General features: G+C 37.2%; 1 protein-coding gene across 1 annotated transcript in view; it reads left to right on the top strand.

Moving 5' to 3' along the window:
* Positions 1 to 20,122, top strand: part of TRDN (triadin) — a 133,523-nt gene extending 113,401 nt beyond the window's left edge. Inside the window, exons 6-8 of the mRNA XM_021712477.1 lie at positions 8,004 to 8,069; positions 12,178 to 12,237; positions 19,753 to 20,122. Of these exons, the coding sequence (XP_021568152.1) occupies positions 8,004 to 8,069; positions 12,178 to 12,237; positions 19,753 to 20,006 (380 nt within the window). The 3' untranslated portion in view covers positions 20,007 to 20,122. The remainder of the gene's footprint in view (positions 1 to 8,003; positions 8,070 to 12,177; positions 12,238 to 19,752) is intronic.
* The last annotated feature ends 480 nt before the right edge of the window (positions 20,123 to 20,602 follow it).

Here is a 20,602-nt window from a genome sequence, read left to right as displayed (position 1 = left end):
ATGAAGACAAGCACAGTTCCTGTTCTCAATTTGTGGTAAAAAATTCTCCAAAGTGCGGGGTCATATAGAGGGTCGATTTTTAGAGCTTTTAGGAATCGCCACACTGCTTTCCACAGAGGTTGCACTAGTTTACATTTGAACAACAGTGTAGAAGTGTTCCCTTTTCACCACACCCTCTCCAGCAGCTGTTATTTTTTGAGTTGTTGATAATTGCCATTCTGACTGGAGTTAGGTGGTATCTCAGTGTGGTTTTGATTTGCATCCCCCTCCCCCCCATAGGGAGATGCAAATCAAAACCACACTGAGATACCACCTAACTCCAGTCAGAATGGCAATTATCAACAACTCAAAAAATAACAGCTGCTGGAGAGGGTGTGGTGAAAAGGGAACACTTCTACACTGTTGTTCAAATGTAAACTAGTGCAACCTCTGTGGAAAGCAGTGTGGCGATTCCTAAAAGCTCTAAAAATCGACCCTCCATATGACCCCGCACTTTGGAGAATTTTTACCACAAATTGAGAACAGGAACTGTGCTTGTCTTCATGCGTTTCCCAGGTCAGCCTCGGGAATGACTTTCATGTGTCTGTCTTTCCTTATCCTTGAACAAAGACCTTTAGGCTCCATAATCTCTCAGGTTCCTAGCAGCTCTGAGTGTGCGTGCTTATAGTAAATTGAAAATCATTCCAACAGCTAACAAAGCCTCCAACACACTCAAAACAAAAAAATTGAAATTATAAATTAATTAGGGCCAGGTACATTGGCTCAGTCTGTAATCCCAGCACTTTGGAAGGCCAAGGCAAGAGGATGGCCTGAAACCTGGCGGTTTGAGACCAGGCTGGGCAACTTGGTGAGAAATCGGCTCTACAACAAATCACAAAAACTAACTGGGCTTGGTAGCATGCGCCTGTAGTTCCAGCTACTTGGAAAGCTGAGGCTGAAGGATTGCCGGAGCCCAGCAGGTCGAGGCTGTGGTAGCCATGAGCATGCCACTGCACTCCAGCCTAGGTGACAAGAGTGAGACTCCAACTCGAAGAAAAAAAAAAAAATGAAGTAAATGAATGAATAAAGTATTCATTTATTCTATTTTGTTAATCTCTACTTGATTCCTGTAGACAAATTTTGCATTTGACATTTCTGTATTCATTTTTAAACATATTTGTAATTATTCAGCTTTAATTGGGCCATTGTAATGTCAGATTTATTTGATCAATGGTAATGAGCAATTTGATAGTAAAGCAAAAACTATCTATAACATGTAATCTGAAAACACCCACACAAAACCAACAAAAGTTTTTTTAAAAAAAAAATCAGATTAAAGCTGTATAGATCAATCTGCATAATTAGGAAAATGCAAAAAAAAAAAAAAGTGACCTCCACCCTGAACACAATCTCAATTATCTGGAGAAAAATAGTAATGTATTTTAAATTTTCTTCTAGTTTTTTCTTCTATGTAGCTGCTTGTTAACTGTATATTGCCCCGCCCCTTTTTTTTGCAATTGAACATTTTAGTGGTTACTTCAGATAAGATTTAGGCTTCTATTTAATTATTTGATATATAAATTTACTTATAGAACGGGGAGGGGGGACCCAGAAAAGATAAGAATCCAGTGGTAAACAAATAACTAGTTAAAATAATATTTTTCTAATAAGGCCTGCTACACCATGGTTGCCTGCTATATCCATCTGGATCGTCAGGTGTTTGGGTGAAGAGTTGACCCAGGAATGGAGAGGAAGTTTACATGGAGGAAATATGCTGACAGACAGCATGTAATCAGCTCCAGGGAGTTGATGGGAGCAAGGAATATTCTGGCAGGCAGCTCGTGTCAATGGAAAAGGCAGCCATAACCATTAGGTGATAACACACATCCATTTACTCACAGTACTTGGTGCCAAACACCATACTGGGCACTAAAATTCAATGATGGATTAAGACCCGTTCCATGACAGATCTGAAAAAGGGAATACACGGTTCTACTCCCCTGTGGTAAGTACTCTTCAGAGGGGCCCTGGGAGAGAGGTGCAGTTTGAGGCTGACCTACTCAGTTGCTGAGTAGGTCTGGTTGCAGTTTCTGGTAGGGCCTTGGAGGAATGAGTGGTTTGCGGTTTGGGGGTAGACTCTGAAACTTAACATGGAAGACATACAGTGAAGTCAGGGTCAGTCCTCAGGGAACCGGTTGGGAACTTGGTTAAAGGGACACAACAGATGTCTAATTATTAGTCATAGCATTAGTTTTCCAGGGCTGCTACAACAAAGTACCCAAACTGTATGGTTTAAATTAACAGAGGTTTGTTGTCTCATAGTTATAAAGGCTAGATGTCCAAAGCCAAGGTTTCCACGGCTCTCGTTCCTTGTGAGGGAGAATCTGTTGCTTGCCACTCTCCTGGCTCTGGTGGTTTGTCACTAATCTTTGCATTGCAGAAGAACCCCTCTGTGTCCATCTCCATCTTCAAATGGACTTCTCTCTTTGTCGCTGTCCCTTCACACTGTGTTCCATACACGCCTGTCTCTGGATCCAGATTTTCCCTTTTTTTGGAACACCAATCCTATTAGATTAGAGACCAGGCTAATGACTTCATTTTAACGTGGTTACCTCTGTAAAAACTCTGTTTTCAAGTAAGGTCACATTATGGGGTATGGGGCGGGGGGAAGTTACAACTTCAACATATCCTTTTTGGGGACGTAATTTGACCCACACTAGTATCAGGTGCACAGAGTCAAAGGAATTTTTTTTTTTTTTTGAATAGGAGTCTCACTCTGTTGCCCAGGCTGGAGTGCAGTGACACGCTCCCTGCCACCACAGCCTCGACCTGCTGGGCTCAGGCGATCCTTCCGCCTTAGCTTTCCAAGTAGCTGGAACTACAGACATGCGCCATCACTCCAGGCTAATTTTTTGTTGTTGTTTATTGTAGAGATGAGGTCTTACCAAGTTAGCCAAGCTGGTCTTGTGCTCCTGAGCTCAGGCAATCCTCTTGCCTCCGTCTCCCAAAGTGTTGGGATTACAGGCTTGTCCTACCGCACCCGACCAGGAATGTTTTTTAAAAGGATGATTTAGAAATGTAATACGGATTGACTGGCTTAAACTCCTCAAGTTTCTGAAACAATTGCAGGATTGGAATCATAGGCTGATGAGGGAATTTGCTGATGGTGAGGCTCAAAATCAAAGAGAACAGACCATGAAAATGTGTCTAAATATCCCAGAATCCTTTAAAAAATACTCTGAGAGCTCACAAATTAATTTAGTCATCCTGTATCATATAGACTTCTAGTTTTTGTCTTGTCTCCTGCTGTATTTAATTGACTCCTTAAAGTACAAAATACGTTTTCCCTTCTCTTCTGGCAATTGTGGAAGGCAAACCTGGAAAATGAGAACAGAAGGCTTTCCACAAAGCTGGGCGTCACCGCCTCCATGGTGACGGTTCCCACAGAAGGAAGTGATTGCAACTCCTACTGTGGCTGTGTAGTCCCCGATGAAGGGACAACTGTTTATATAATTCAGTGGAATTTGAAAATAAAACAAATATTTCAGAGTTAGGATGTCTATTTTGTGTTTGAAAGCCTACGTATCAAGTGAGATCTGTAACTTTGGGTAACTTGCCGAATTTTCACTTTAGTAGAAAAATTAAAGGGCTCATTATAAAAAACAAAGTGTGTACATGATTGAATGGTAGAGCATAGATTAACGTGCTTGGAGAATTCAGTCATCACACTTTGGCTCATAAGAGCAAGTTTAGAGTCTGCTGGAGACCGGGGATGGACAAGGCGGTGTCATTTTGAGGGAAAACTACTGGCTGAGCAAATAGATAAAATATTTATTTCTTGCTCTGCTGAGGACTCTTATGAACCTGCACTTTCTTATCTGTGAACAAAGATATTCAGCCTAGTTGCCCTCTTAAATTCCTACCAGCTCTAAAAATCGTGTGATTATATTGAAGTTAAAATTTTGAATTATTCCTTTGGGAAATCTTTGAGAATACTTTTTTTGCCCAAGAAGGTTTTTTTTATCAAGTTCATTTTTGTCTTTTAAAAAGCATGTGGATTATTTTGCCTTTGAACAGAATTGAAATTTTACAAATTAGTTATTTTTAAAAAATGAAGCAGAGGCATACTCACTAACCAAGACATACAATTTTGGCATTTTTGTTTAGTGGTAGCTGAAACAATTTGTGTTTTTAATTTAAAATGAATGTGTGTATCATGCTCTTTCATTAAAAAAAGATGAATTAGAACAATGTCTATACATTTTATGAAGCTGTTTGAAATGTTCACCTATCCAACCAAAAAAAAAAAGAAAAATTAGAGGCCAGGCATAGTAGTGGTGTATGTCTGTAATCCCAGCTACTTGGGGCGATTGCTGAGCCCAGGAGTTTGACACCAGCCTGGGCAACATAGCAAGACTCCATCCCAAGACGAAACGAACAAAAAGCAGTAAAAATATAAAAAGCAGAGAAATTAGCTAAAAGAAATATTAGTAAAATATATTATAAGTAATGGTGCTCCCCAAAGTCCTTCACAATGAAAAGGTCTAATGCTTGCTTGTATATCTCTTTGATGTATTTCAGAGTGGATGCTTGAGATTAGTCCTATGCAGTAGTCTGAAGTCAAGCATGAATTCTAGAATTTTGGTTAATTAAATTTATTTGCTAACCATCAAACAAAGAATGTAGTAGCCTACACAAATCAGCACTTGAAGAAATTTGGCACCAAAATTTTCAAATTGGAAACCAAGAACAGAGAGATCGAGAACTCTGACAGCGTGGCCCCTGTTGTGTTGTACCCAATAAAGAACCACAGGGTCAAGCACATCGTGAGCCCTGATCCACTTCAGGAAAAGACGCAGTTCGCCTGGCAGCTTCCAGGGTCAACAGCGAAAGTGCAGAGCACAGCTTGGAAAGTGTCGGAGAGGGGCCGCCCGGGGGGGTGAGAGACGTGCTTGCGTTGAGTCCGACTGAATGTTCTGGTCAGGGAAGGGTCAGAGTCTGGGCAAGGGCAGGAACAGCAGGGCCATGCCAACTCAGATGCCAAACACCAGGGCCCTTCCAAGGGGTGGATTCCATTTGCTTTTAATGATCTGCATACCAAAGGGACTTTTGTTTCTTGTAAACAAGAAGGACAAACAAATTAAGCTCTAGCAGGTGCAAAAAGCTTATTTTGTCCTGAACTAAAACTGTCCCGGCTAAGACGGAACTTGCCAGACAAGGTTGGGGACAAGGAGGTCCTCTTTGCTACTTCTTCCACACAAAAACCCCTGGTTGTGGGTTTTAAACAAGGAGACACACGAGCAAATGCAGCTTCTGGAGCAACTCATTTTTATTGTAGAGTGATTACTAAGGCAGTTACTGATCGTTGTATTGTTGTGTTGAAAGGCATTTCAAAACTTGGTATTTGAGCAGTCTTGCCAAAGTTTGAAGTTTCCGTCCAAGAAGGTTTAGTGGCTGTCTGCCATTCTGAACAGCTCCCTAGAGCACACGGGTCCAGCTGCTCCACTAAGAAGTGTTACGGTGCCATTTCTGAGAGGGATAATGAAATTCTAGCATACAGTACTGTGTCTGTAAATCAAAATTCCGGCTGGGAGGAACTAGACTTTTCCCGAGGGCAACAAGAATCAGGCATTAATATGCTAATTTGAGTCTGAATTCAGCCCCTTTGCTCTTTTGATTTTGTATTAATTCTCTCATTTATGCCTGTGCACACGTCAATCTGAAAATCCTTTAGCAGAATGGACAACCAGCTGTCCAAGGTGGGCGAGTCTCGTTTCTTACAGAGGCAGAGACACAGCTTAGGTGTTCCCCTGGGGGTCTTTCCAATCAGAGTCCTGAAAGCACAGCTTATCTCAAGCAAACTTGGTTCCCCCTAGAGAAACTTTAAAAGAGGCTTTGTTTTTGCCAAGGTTTTTTTTTTTTAGCTTAATTAATAGTGATTCAAAGGAACCAAAACAAACTACTTGTGGTCAGTGCGAATGCTGATTTGTTTTAGCCCTAATTTGGGAGATATTTATATTGAACTTCGTAGCTCAAAACACCTAAGGTGAAATTTGGGAAGAAAAAAAAAAAACTCAGTGTTCTAAGATTTTCTTTTGTTCTCCTTTTTTTCTTTGGGTATTTGAGTAGTCTTGAGATTATCTAAAAAATGTTAATGCATTGTAAAAAATTTCAAATGATGTGAAGCAAAAAGTGACATATATATATATATACCACATCATTCATAAACAATTTAATTAGAAGACAAAACTAGCTTTTTAAATTATATTTTAGAATTTTACTTATTCAAAAATATTATGACCATGTGGTGAGTCAGAGATGCCAAAAATAGATAACATGTGTGGCCCTAAAGATTTTATTTACTGGATAGTCAGACATATAAACAATGGTAGTATCGTTATTTTATTGCTGAAGTCGAATTACGTACATGGTGCAGATGGTATATGATAAAGTAGAGATCAAAGACAATACACAGGTGGAGGCATTTGAACCAAGATGAAAGGGAGCATGGAACAGGGAAAGAAAAATGAAGAGACGCAGTTGTGGAAATTCTAGATGGAAGGCATCAGCAGGCAGAGTTGCAAAGGCATTATGGGGACACATGGCATGCTTGTAGAGCAACAAGCGTTTAGTTATCACGGGAATGTCAAGTTCAAGGAGAAATTCCTGGGAGAGGAGATTGGATCGGTAAGCAAATGTCAGACCACTGGAGCAATACAATATTTTTATGTTTGACGTAGCACCTACTGTGTGACAGATACCATGCAAAGGCGGGGGGGGCACTAACATTTACAACAGGCGATGATATAATCAGATGTTCATGCCAGAAAGGCAACTATAAGAGAGAAAAAGCTACATCTAAAGGTTCGAAGGACTAGTCAGGGACATATTATGATAATAAGTGTAATAAAAGGCCAGGGCGCACATTCTGCTCCAACTTTCTGAAACGGTCTCTTTCCCTTTTGTCCTTCCTACTCTTGTGGTAGGCTCATTTCTTCTCGTTTTTTCACGTTCTTAAATGTCACTTCTGCCAAGAAGCCTTTCCCCAACACAGATTAAATTCAGACCCATTTTAGGCGTCCACATCCCGACCTGCATAGTTTCTTCATAGCAATTTTGCTAACTGCACTTGCCCACCCTTGTAATGACATGTGCAGCATTTGTCAGCCATTAGCTTGTTGACACCATGATGACCAGAAGGGCATCTGTCATGTTTAACAGAGTCTTCAGCACATCGGGGTTCTTTTTATATTCTCGTGTAAATAAATGAGTGTTTGGGAGTATAATATTGGATAAAAGATGATGGGTAAGAGGGATATTTAAAAAGTATGATTGAAAGAATGAACAGAAAGAGAAAAATAAAAGACAGTGACCAATTGAGATGAGTCCCATGCTTCTAGTCGGATAACGAATAAGAATTATGACTGAAGTGTGGGATGAGATTATGATTTAAATGTGAGTCCTGTTGTAATAATTACTTGGATCATTGCTCGGATTAAGTTAAATTTTGTTTTCTTTGAAAAGATTTAGTATGCTTTAGTCTCATTCCAGCATATTTTAAAAAAATTTTTTTGTGTGGACTTTTTTCAGAAGATTAACACATGCAATTTAGAATGATTGTTCTTTGCTTCTAGTTCAGAAAATTATGTCTCTCTATTTTTAGCTTCATATTTCTGGCATTCGTCCAATATCAAAGCCGGGCTCCTTAGGCATATGGCATGATAACTTTTTAAATTTTTCAGTTCATTAAATTAAAGATCTGGAAAAGCTGAAGGGTATTCTTATCTTTGCAATCAGGCTTGGTTTGGTACTAGTTTGTGTCTGAATATGAAATAAAAATAGAAATAAAAAAATAAATATATAATTATCTTGAAGTTTAAACCTCTAACTATGTAAAATCTCCTGCCAGTTAAAGGAAGAGTTCTAAAAGTAGCAGATTAAGTTTTTGATATTAAAAACTACCATGCAATGTTTTCTCATTTATCCCTTTTACTTAAATGAAAAGTATTCCTGTTTCTTTACAGCTGCACTCAGAGAGAAAGAAAAAGACAAAGAAAAAGTAAAAGAAAAAGAAAAACCTGGAAAGAAAGGTATGGAGTTATTCTGACTTCCGTTTTGACACGTTGAATCCTTTGCCCTTAACTTTCTATTCTTCACAGCCAGTCTTTAGGTGACCATGCATTTTCTTTTTAAAAATATTATATTATGATTATTTCCTTAGACTAGAACTTAAAAGAGTGACTTCTTGGAAGGGAATAAAATACTTAGGACTCTCGAGCTCTACTGCCACTTTACAGAAAGGAGTCTGTTTTTCCCAAGGCAGTTTTGAGACTGCCTTAGCCAGCAATGAGGATATTCTTTCAGAAAATACTTACCACTCTGATCGGTAAGAAAGCAGATCTCACTATTCTAACTTGCATATTTTCATTACCTTTTAAACTACTGTCTTTCTTTTTTTTCAATTTTTTCTTGTTTTTTGAGTTGGAGTCTCACTATGCCACCAAGGCCGGAGTGCAGGGGCACGCTCACGGCCACCGCAGCTTTGTCCTGCTGGGCTCAGGCAATTCTTCCACCTCAGCCTTAAGTAGCTGGAACTACAGTCATGTGCCACCACGCCCGGCTAATATTTTTATGTATTGTAGAGATGAGGCCTCACTAAGTTGCCCAGGCTGGTCTCACACCCCTGATCTCAGGCAATCCTCCTGCCCCAGCCTCCCAAAGTTCTGGAATGTCAAGCGTGAGTCACCATACCTGGCCTAGACTACTTTCTATTTTTTATTTTTATTTAGAATAGATATTCCTATCTCACTGCTTGGCACATAAAGAAATGTTGTGAAGACTTACCTCTCACTTCACTCCCATCTCCACATTCCCACAATAAGTCACTCATATGACTTTTATGTGCATCTTACCAGACTTTCATCATGTGTTTTCTTTTCTTTTTTTTTTGAGTCGGAGTCTCACTCTGGCCCAGACAGGAGTGCAGTAGCAGGCTCCTGGCCACCGCAGTCTCAACCTGCTGGGCTCCGGCGATCCTTCCACCTCAGCCTTCCAAGTAGCTGGAACTACAGGCGCGCGCTACCACGCCCAGCTAATTTTTGATTTATTGTAGAGGTGAGGTCACGCCAAGTTGCCCAGGCAAGTCTCGAACCCACGGGCTCAGGCAATCCACTCACCTCAGCCTCCCAACGGGTGAGATTACAGGCTGAGCCACTGAGCCCGGCTCCATCATGTGTTTTCAAGATAATGTATGTTATTGCTTCTCTCTATTTTGTATACAATATCTAGCATTTCCTATATTCTGATGTTGAGAGTGTAGCAGCATAGCCTAGAAATCTTTTTATTTCAGTAAATAGCTATTTTTTCTCAATCTCTTTAAAAAGCTACATAGTATTTAAGTAGGAATATTCTCCTTCACTGAATTTTTCAACTGCTTATTATTTGTAAATTGAAAATGGGGGATATGATTTTTAGTGATGTATATATCTTCTGGTGTAACAATTCATGCTTATTTCCCATTTCTGCTAATGACACATGTGTGTGTCATTTGGGTCCGAATAGCCCTTGGTCTATCAATTTATGTCAGATATTTTTCTTCGTTTGTTTTGCAGTCAATGTTACGGTTTCTGTCTGTGTGAATGGACATGTATAAGTCTATATATGAGTGTATACATGTGTGTGTATGTTTAGATTCTTGAATTTTTATGTGGCTATATATGTTAAGTTTTCAAGTTGTGTTTCTGCTTTTGAATCTTCATTCAATAATTCATTCTATAGCCACTAATATTTTCTTCATGTTTAAAAAAATTGTTTCATAATTTACAGTTTACTGTAATTCATTAAAACACCATCTCAATGTAGGAGGAAATAAGATTCTAATATAATTTTTGCTAGTGTTAGAGTGGATGGTGTGTAGGATATCTAGGTTAGATTTTACCTAGGCTGATTGTTGCATCCGCACTATACAGAGTCGGCTGAGTTTTCTCGCTTTGTTAAACATTCCACTTAGGTAGAACGTCTCATGACATTTAGGAATCAGATCAGTTGAAACATGCTTAAATATTATTTATTGCCTATTCACATTTGAAAATTTGAATTAAATAGTCATTATTTTATTCATGTTTACTTAGTGATCATTTCTATGAATTTCAATAAAGCCATCTTCTCTCTCCAGTCTAGAAACAGGTGATCATTTCTTGTCTGCTATTGGGTTACACAGAATTATCAGCATTCTGTGTTTTGACTAAATGAAATAATCTGACATTTCTTATTGTTTTCGACCATCACAGGAGTTAAATGTTTTCTGTGTTAAAAATAATTGGGAATTTTTTGCCCTTAAATTATAAGTCTTGCAGAAAATGCAATTCGAATTGAAAAGCAGAAATAAAATGCCATGTTGGAAGAGCTTGTTTATGTACTGTATGCCAATTAAAGAATGTTTGTTTTTGAGGAGATATGTTATTATAATGTAGTCCCATGACCTTGTGTGAATCGTGCTCTGCTTGGCCTAGCCTAGGGCTCCTGCTAACATTATCTAAGTTATTATTACCCATAACCCCAAGTGGTGGAGGAGGTGACTGTGGGCCGGCTTGCGTGGTGAAGAGGCTGAGACCCGGAGAAGGAGGCACCTGCTCTCCCAGCAGCTCTGCTTCCGTCAGGGTCACTTGATCTTCAGCTGAACATTGATTGCACGCTAAGTCTTCTGCGAGGCTTAAATCATCCCTCTGAGATGCTGGGAAAGCGATTCGCAGATTGTATTTAAAGACAATGGCTCTTAAGATATGCATTTTGAGCACTTTTTAGAAAACTTTTAGGACATAAGTGAAACACATGTACCTTCCTATCCTTATTATATAGTTGGAGAACTGGAAATATTTATGACTCAACGTTCTGCTCTAGGAATTTGGTACCTTCCTTAAGCCAACCAAGCTAGACTTAATGTTTTTCTGAAAAATAAAAGGTTTTCCCATTTCCTTTCCAGGTGTTTCTACATAAAATATGAAAGTTTGTTTACATTATTCTCAAAGTAAAAGTTTTGCCATTCAAGTCTTTTGATAAATGTTCCTAGAAAGCAAGTTTTAAGAAGACAAAGGAGGGGGTGGGAGATTAAGAAAAAAATGTAAAAATAGTCATAAAGTTACAGAATCGCATTCAAAAATATCAGTTATTAGAGATTTAATCCCTCAATCTCATATTTTATCACTTTACTTTATATAATTTTTTTCAATTTCCTATAATTTACTTAATTCTCTTTTTTCCCCAACAAATAGTATGCAAATGTTGAAAACTGTATGGTGATTTAGGAAACTACCAAACCAGAGAGTTTAATATATTTGAAATTTAGAAATAAACTGCTTTGTATTTCTCAGGTCTCCTTCACATATACTATTGAGAGACACAAGATTTTACCAGCGTATGTAAATAAAATAGAAGTGAAAATAAATTCATATTGATTTATTCATTTATTAATCATTGAGAAGCTATAATGTTTCAAGTATCATATGGAACACTGTTCAATCAATAAACTGCACTTAATCAGTAATTTTTTTTTTACTTTATATACTATTGTTGACTCTGAACTAAAGGCGTTATCTTTTAGGGACTATGGGTGTGTGTGTGTATGTGTGTGTGTGCATACATTTTGTGTGTGTGTGTGAAATCTGACATTAGAGTGGTAGAGAGCAATTGTTATGTAGGTACCAGAGAGGCTGAGCATTTTTTCAATGCACAAGATATTCTCTCATAAGGCACAAAATTGTTCTTTCCCAAAAGACGCTTGTGCTTCTACCTAAAAACACTGTGCTCAAGCAAATTTTTAGTCTTGATTAAATTTTTAGTTAATCCTAATGGGAATCCTTCTTCTTGACATATTGGTAATTTTTCTGCCAATTTCTTTAAAAATTGTTTCTTCTCAGTTTGTCTAGCCTGAAAGCTTTCTCTACTTGGAATAATGACTTAAAAGAGAAAGAAAGCGGATCGATCTTTCAAAACGCTTTCTAAATCCTAATGCCAAGGCTTTTACTTTGGATTCTATACAGCTGCTATAACATTAATAACTTTATTTCTGAATTAGGCTCATTAACGTCATAAGTCTTCAAAATATTACATGATTTTGATGGTCATAAAACTGAGGTCAAGAGAAGACTTGGTTTTAAAATCTATTGAAAGTGTGTACTAATGCAAAATTTTCTGTTTAAGCAACTCACAAAGAAAAAATGGAGAAAAAGGAAAAACCAGAAACAAAGACAGTGGCAAAAGGTAATTTTCCTTTTTTTATTTCCATAAATTTTTTTTTAAACTTTAACAGATTACAATTTGAGGAACAGAAGTTGGATTTATGTAAGCACTCAGCATTTCATTTACATAAAAAGTTACTTTGGCTTTACATTAAAAATTTAATATCTAAAAGAATAATAAAACTGAATACCCAACAGAATCTCTCAAATTATGAGAGGAAAATAGAGAACATCAACATATGTGATAGGTAGAATTTTGGTTCCCATGACCTTCACCCCTGGGTATCACCCCCATGGCTATGTTACATTACGTGACAAAAAAAAATTGTGCAGAGGTAGTTAAGGTTGGTCTAAAATAGGGAGATTATCTTAAATTATCTGAGTGGGCGCAATATAATATCATGAGTCTCTAAAAGCAGAGATTCAGCATTAGAGAAAGAAACACATGAAGTATGAAACTTTGGTCCTCTTAGGCGGCTTGAAAAATTGAGAGGACCACATGGGAAACATGAGAAGAAAATGAGCTGGACACAGTGGCTCATGCCTGTAAACCCAGCACTTTGGGAGGCAGAGGCAAGAGGATTACTTGAGTCCAGTGGTTGGAGACCAGCCTGGGCAGTTTGGCGAGACCTCATCTCTACAATAAATCCAAACATTATCTGGGTGTGGTGGTGTATGCCACTTCCAAGCAGGGGTTCCAGCTACTTGGAAGACTCAGGCGGAAGGATCACCTGAGCTCAACAGGTCGAGGCTGTGGTGGCCGTGAGCATGTCATTGCACTCCAGCCAGGGTGACAGGGGAAGATTCCTATAAGAAAAGAAAAGAAGAGAAAAGAAAAGAAAAGAAAAGAAAAGAAAAGAAAAGAAAAGAAAGGAAAAGAAAGGAAAAGAAAAGAAAAGGAATTCTGCCTCCATGTTGAATAAACATGAAAGCTGCTTCTTTCCTGGAGCCTTCAGTTAGAAATGCAGCCCTCTTAACAACTTGCTTTTAGCTTTGTAGACCCTAAGCAGAAACCCATTTGAGCCATCTTGAACCAACATTTTTGAATCATGAAAACTGGGAGATAATACATGGGCATTTTAAACAAGTAAGTTTGTGATAATTTGTTACAACAGCCATAGAAAACTAAAGTAACACATCTGGTTCATGATTTTTGACCAGAATTACACCTTGATTTTGGTTTCAAGAGATCCAAATTCAGGACTTTCTTGTTTTTATTGTATATTTTTAATATGTATAAGTACAAAATAGTTGCACATTGTGGGGTACATGTGATATTTTGACACAAGCATGCAATGCGTAATAATCAAATCAGAGTAATTGGGATAACCATCACCCAAAACATTCATCATTTCTTTGTGTTGGAACATTCCATATCCTTTCCTATAGTTATTTTGAAGTGCACAATAAATATTGTCAACTATAGTTGTTCTGTTGTGCTCCTGAGCACCAAGAACAGACATTAGGAATGGGACAGTCTCTTAACAAATGGTGCTAAGAAAACTGGATATCCGTATGCAGAAGTATAAAACTAGACCACTATGTCTTACCAGCTACAAACATCAAATCAAGATAGATTAGAGGCTTAAATGTAAGACCTAAAACTATGGAACTACTAGAAGAAAAAATTGTGAAAATGCCTCAAGGCATTGATTTGGGGAAAGATTTCTTAAATAAGACCTCAAAACCACAAGCATCTAAAGCAAAATGAACAAATGGGATCACATCAAGCTAAAGAGCTTTTGCACAGCAAAGAATTTTCTTTCATCAAAAAGAAAGGGTCATGAATACATCTTGATCAATATTTTAAGACTTTAAGAATCAAAGATTTCAATAATATACCAAAAAATTTAGAATCGCTGTAATATTATATCTTTTTAAGGACTGAGTAAATGTTTTTCTGTTCTAAATTTATCTACCAATTATTAGGAAAAAATGAATTTTAATTGATAGTTTAATTTCCCCTAAATTTAGATTTTTTCCTATTTTAAAATAAAGGTTTTATCTGATTAGTATATTTTAGAAATCTCAATTCATTATTTTCAAAAAACTAATTATTTAGGTAAAAATTATAATCTATTTTCAAAATTTAGTTTGATTATAGTAAAATATAAACAGTTAAATATTTGAGGTAGACATATTTTAGACTAAGTTTTCCATGTGGTTATGAAATATTTTATTGACGTTAATATGGACGAATTATAAATTGAGACTTTGTCTTTGAAACACAGCATGAATTTAACCTCAAGTTTAAATTAAATCTAATAAATGTAATTTTATTTTATTTGGTTATCTTCTAAACGTGAGTGGAAAGAAATTATATACGCTTATAATTTATTTTCATTAAATATATAAAATTTTATATATGAAATAATATATCTCATATATATGAAACCTAGTAGGGATTTTAGAGGTCATCCAAATTAATTACTTGCTTTAACAGATGAAGAAATTGACCTCCAGAGAGCAAAAACAATTTGGCCAGGTCATATAATTAGTATGTGATTGGGTTAAGACAAAAACCCAGGTAAACTGAGTATAAATTGAGCATTCTTTACACAGATAATTTTTAAAAGGTCTTTAAACATTATTTATTTTTTCACAAATATTTTTTGAATACTGTATTAGTCGTGCATAGCTGTGTAACACAGGAAGGCAAATTGTGAGTCTTGAATCAACACAAATTTATTTTCTCACAGTTTGTGTAGATCAAGAATCTGGGCATGGCTTAGCTCAGTCCTCAGTTTCACAGTTTCACAAGGCTGCGGTTGCTGTTGCAGGTTCAGCTGAGGAAGGATCGATCATTTCCTAGTTCATTTATACGGTTGCTGGCAAGATTCAGTTCCTCAAAGGCTGTTTGAACAGGGCCTCGGTTCCTTGCTGCTTGTTGGCTGGAAGCCATCCTAGCTCCTTACCACATGAATCTCACTAAAGTGATAGCTGGCTTCATCAAACCTAACAAGAGAGAGAAACAGCAAGACAGAAACTACAATTTTATCTAGACTAATTACAAAAGTCACATCCAATCACCTGCCGTACGTTATTGGTAAGCAGCAAATTCTTAGGCCAACCCATATTAAAGGGAAGAGGATAATAGAAGGGTACAAATACCAGAAAATGAGAATCACGGGGGGCCATCTTGAATCTGCCTGTCATAAACACTTTCTATTTTCATATTTATGTTCTTCTGGGGAAGATGTGAGTAATTCTACACACACACACACACACACACACACACACACACACACACACACTCACACACACGCCCCATATAAACACATACACATGCGAGGAAGGATCCCCCCAAACTGGAAGAATTTGTTTATACAAAATTGCATCATTATTCTTACATATTTAAACATCAATCATCTTCAAAGCAACCTCCTTTGGAGGCAATACAGCTATCAGGATGCTTTTTCTACTGCTCAAAACAGTTTTGAACTTGTCAGTTTTGATACCTTTTGGTGCTTCTGCCTTTTTTTTCCACATCGGCAAAATGTTTACCTTTGAGAAATCTTTCCATCCAGGGAAACAACAAAAAAAGTAGTTTGGGGTGAGATTGGGTGAATAGGGAGGGTGGGGCACTGAGGTCATGCCATTCTTGGGTCAAAAACTGCTGAACACGCAGTGCAGTGGAGACAGGTGTGTTCATCATGAAACAGGCAAGGGTGTCAAAAGAATCTCCAAAAAAATTCACCGAATCTGAACACAGCTTCTCACCACAATGCTAGCCGGTATGTGGATGCCGATGGGTTCCTCGAACACTTAACCTAGCAGAGAAAGCCTGAACTAGAAGGGTTCCTCCCTCCAAAAGGTAATTCCAGTTTTTTGGGGGTCCCCCCTCATCTATGTATGCATATGAGTATATATATGTGTGTGTGTGTATGTTTGTTTATAAGCTCTACATATATGTGCTATATATGTGTTTATATGCATATTATGTAATTTTCCCTTTTTATTTTCTATGCTTATATATCACATTAAGAATGGGAAATGTATAAAAGTGCTCTTTGTATAATGGATGGTTTCTGGGAAAACAATAAGAGCAAAGAGGCATAAACTAATACTACATGACACTAACACAGAAAGAAAGAAAAACTGTCTTTGAAAGTTTTGACCTGAGCTGAATTAGAGTCTCCCCCTGAAGACCTTTGATTTCCACAGCCACCGTCATGGAACGCACACAACATGCTTCTTGCACAACCTGCTAGTAGACAGTCACTGATTAGCCCACCTCAGGGCTTCCTCCTGGGGAAGGGCAGATCTTTTAGTGTGTACCCAGTACATGTGTAGAACCCGTAACTACTGTGACAAGTAGTATCTATTTCTATAGTTTACTAAAAAAAAAAACAGAGACACAGGAGTAGAAGAAAATGACAGAAAGGTAAGTTGAACCAAGTTGAGGGGAACCAAGCCTTGGCCAGGCTGTCTAACTGATGTGGAATTAGTATCTTCAGATGTCTGTGTGTTAATTAAGGAGGGGGAGATGAGTACTGTTTGGTCACTTTTAGGAAGAAGACATTTCACTGTTTTCACTTGCTCCGTGTGTATTTACATCTGCTCTCATATGTCTTGAAATACATTTTTTGTGTCCCCTTCATAGGTTAACATTAATAACATTGTGTAATTTGCAGTGATTAGAAAATAGATGAGGTATCCTGGTTCTAGTGTTTCCACTCCTGACTCATTGAGTTGCGCCATCTCTGCCAAATAGCTTTGCGAGTCTTAGATTCTTCATATATAGAGCGAGTCTGCTATAGTAACTCCTGAGATACATTAAACTCTGGGTCAGTTCTAGGGAACTCATGAGCTCTAAGACGCAGGGTGTGTGGATGGTATTTTAAAAATGTGTATGTACTTATGTTGCAGGATTCAAATTTCTTTTGCTTATGGTTACTTATCTCCACAGCTTCCTTAGAGGAAGTGATAACTACAGTGTTGATTCTTTTTTTAATGTGGAGAAATTGAGCCAATGAAGAATTTAAGCAATTTGAAATTCCTTAATGAATGAGAGGTACAATTTGTCGTTTCCTAAACTCCAAAAATGTATAGTATGTTTATTGGGTAATATTGCTTTTCTACTTTGGCATCAGACATTTTGATTCTGATACAATTGCTAATAGGTTATGCTAACTTCAAAATTGAATCAGATATGCTGATGACATTCTTTTGATTAGGTCATTTTGTGTCCCATTTGACAAAAGTCTTGAATCAAATGTTTTTTCTTAAATAAATACTGGGTTATTTGAATACAGCATGGCAATACTTTTTGCTTTATCATTCCTTAATGACTCCTAAGTGCAAATGTCACTTAAATTATTTTTGAGGAAAATCAGAAAAAATATTTTGGCATAAAATATAAGAACCTGAGCCCGCGGGTTCGAGACCCGCCTGGGCAGGCGAGACCTCATCTCTACAATAAAATCAAAAAAATGAACCGGGCGTGGTAGCGCGTGCACCTGTAATTCCGGCTACTCGGAAGGCTGAGACGAAAGGATTGCCGGAGCCCGGCAGATAGAGGCTGCGGTGGCCGGGAACGGCCACCGCACTCCAGTCTGGGCGACAGAGTGAGACTTCAACTCAAAAAAAAAACAAAAAAAAGAAGAACATTTCATCAGTTTGATAAAATAAATAGAAGTTGGGTGTTGTTTTAGTTTCTTGATGTTTTCTTTATTTTAGCCACATTATTGCTGAATTATCACCCATTTTTTTCTAATATGAGGCAATGTTATCTGTTTCAAGGGTGAAGGTCACTGACAAATGTCTAAAATAGGTAGGAAAAATTGTATTGTTTTTCAGCATAAAATCAATAATTATAATGAGTTTGTTATATGTGTAGTTCTACTTCTTAAAAGTCATCTTTGCTCACTTATAAATTATAATGGAATTAAAAATAGATCCGAATTTCACATATCTTTAGTTCTAACGTATGAAGCTAAGGTTAAATCAACAGAAACTTACAAAGAGTAGATAGCTGTCATTTAGAGTAAGCAAACATCACAATTTTACACAAAATCGTATAAAAAAAGAAAACTGTCAGCAATGTAACACGTTTTGACAAGTTTTCTTCTAAACACATATTTACATATGCAATCTGTATATCACTAAATTGTACACATAATCTGAATATAGTGAAATATTTACTCTCTTCTTGATCAAAATTGGTAATCTGGTATACGTTTCTTCTGTCTTCTCTGAAAAAAAGCATTGTGCTAGACACCATGATGATACAGAAATGAATAACAGAGTTTCTTTTCTATCCTCAAGTTCTCTCAGTCTGGTAGGGAAGGCAGATAGGTGAACAACCATCTGTAATACATGATATATAATAGGAAATGAAATGTGTACTTTAATAAAAGTTCAGGCAAACAGGAGCTCAGGGGAAGACATGATTAATTCTCACAGCCAAGACATTTTTTGCATGTGAATTAAACATGAAGAAATTTAAATATGTGGAAAACAGAAAATACAGAGGATGAAATCTGACACTTGGGAAATATGTGAGATGTTCAAGAAAAAGAAAATAGTCTATTGGAGGAAAAAACTTTTGGAAAGATGCTGTGAGAGAAGAGGTGGAATGAAGTCAGATATTACAGGTTCTTAAGTGCCACACTAAAATTTCTTCAGACAGTTGTATGTTTGTGTTGATCTTTAAAGCTCTAGCAACGGTGAGCCCAGATCAAGACAGGTTCTCCAGAAGTGTTTTTTTAGGTGAACATAAATGAGTTGTATGAGTTTGAGGTGGTACTGGCCATTTCAGTGGAACCTTTCTTCCAGACACAAGTAAACATTTTGGTGTGGGGGTCTGGAAGGATGTGCGTTTAAATTCATCTACAGAAAGTTGAAGGTTTCAGTCAGTCACAGAAATGGAAACCAGCAAAAGAGATTTAAAAATCATTTATAGGATGTGGAAGAAAATTCCTTGAATATAGTCACAAGAGCTGCAAAGGCGTTGGAAGTTTACAGAGTAACTGGATGATTTTGTATGAGAATTTTGTGATTAAATAACTTTGAATAACGTGCATTGCATAATTACCCCCCTTGGAAATTTTCAATAAGCTTTAGTTTCGAAAAACTTCAACATGAACTCGTTTAACTTAACATTTGATCACAAGATTATCCTCCAATCTTTAGCACAGTATCAGTATCTCCTTGTAAAGTTTCTGAGGAAGAGTGGATGGAAAGTGTTAGTCCAGTCACTTAAGTGCAGTCCCACAGATGAGTTTGGTCTTGCTAGCTAACCAGAATCTAGCATTGTCATTTTAATTCATCTCCTGATGTGGCCTCCCAATATTATCCTGGCTTAGTCTCAGATCAGTGTTTAGTGCACCAAAGTGAAGAAACTTGATTATATGATTTCCATTTCATTTCTCAACAGATCCTAGTCAAAAGTATTGATGTCAAGAACGCTAGTCTTATATTCCTTCTTTCCAATTGTACTTTTCCGATTGTTCTTGTCCAGTTGTTCTCAATGATCAGTTACATACACAATATTATGTTGGTCAATAAAAATAATCCATTTCTTCACTCTGTGCAGAAGAGAAGAAAGCTAAAGAAAAGACTGAAGAAAAGTCTAAAAAGGAAGCGAAAGGTGGGAAACCGGAGAAAGCGAAGCCAACAGTTGCAAAAGTAAAAGAAGCACAGAAAACACCACTGAAACCCAAAGAAAAGGAGAAAGAGACGGCAGCTGTGTCAAAGCATGAACAGAAAGGTAAACATTCAGAGCAGGAGGCCGCCGAAGGTTCTAAGAGAATGTTGAGCAAGAAGCAGATCAGCGAAATTAAAAGCTGAAAAAGACTGAAATCAGACTCCAAACGGGGGAAAGACTCACATAAGCAAATATACCTAAAAGGAAATACAATACATTGGGAATTAATATTCATTTATTAAAGTACTAAAATGTATTCCCATCCCTAAGTAACACTTGGAAGTATTTTTTAAAGGGGTTTAGAATTAGCATCTAGAGTCATTTAAAGGTTGGAAAGAAATGGTGAACTTTTGAGATACGGTTCTATTAAGAAGTGAAATAAAGACTGTATGTATCATACCCTTTGGAGAAAAATGGCCCAAAATAATATGATGGCAATTCTTAAGGAGTTTTTTAAGGAGTGCATGCTCAAGTCATGTAGAAAAAGTGTCATTAAAAGTATCTATACATTCCTGATGCATTTAAGAGAGCACATCTTTGGACTATCATCAAATTATTAAGTTAATTTAATTAAATAGGCAAGAAGCTACAGAAAAAATAGCTCTGAAGATTAATTGCTTATTTCCATGGGCCAGATTTATAATTTTAGAAAGCTCTCGATCTGATGTATTGTGCTGTTCATTGACAAGAGTGATGTCAAATTTACATCCCAACTTTGAAAAAAATAAGGTACTGAAAT

This window comes from Carlito syrichta, unplaced genomic scaffold (genome assembly GCF_000164805.1).
Source record: "Carlito syrichta isolate Samal-C Ts95f unplaced genomic scaffold, Tarsius_syrichta-2.0.1 Scaffold303304, whole genome shotgun sequence".
NCBI lineage: Eukaryota > Metazoa > Chordata > Mammalia > Primates > Tarsiidae > Carlito > Carlito syrichta.
This window is presented reverse-complemented; position numbering and strand designations above follow the sequence as displayed.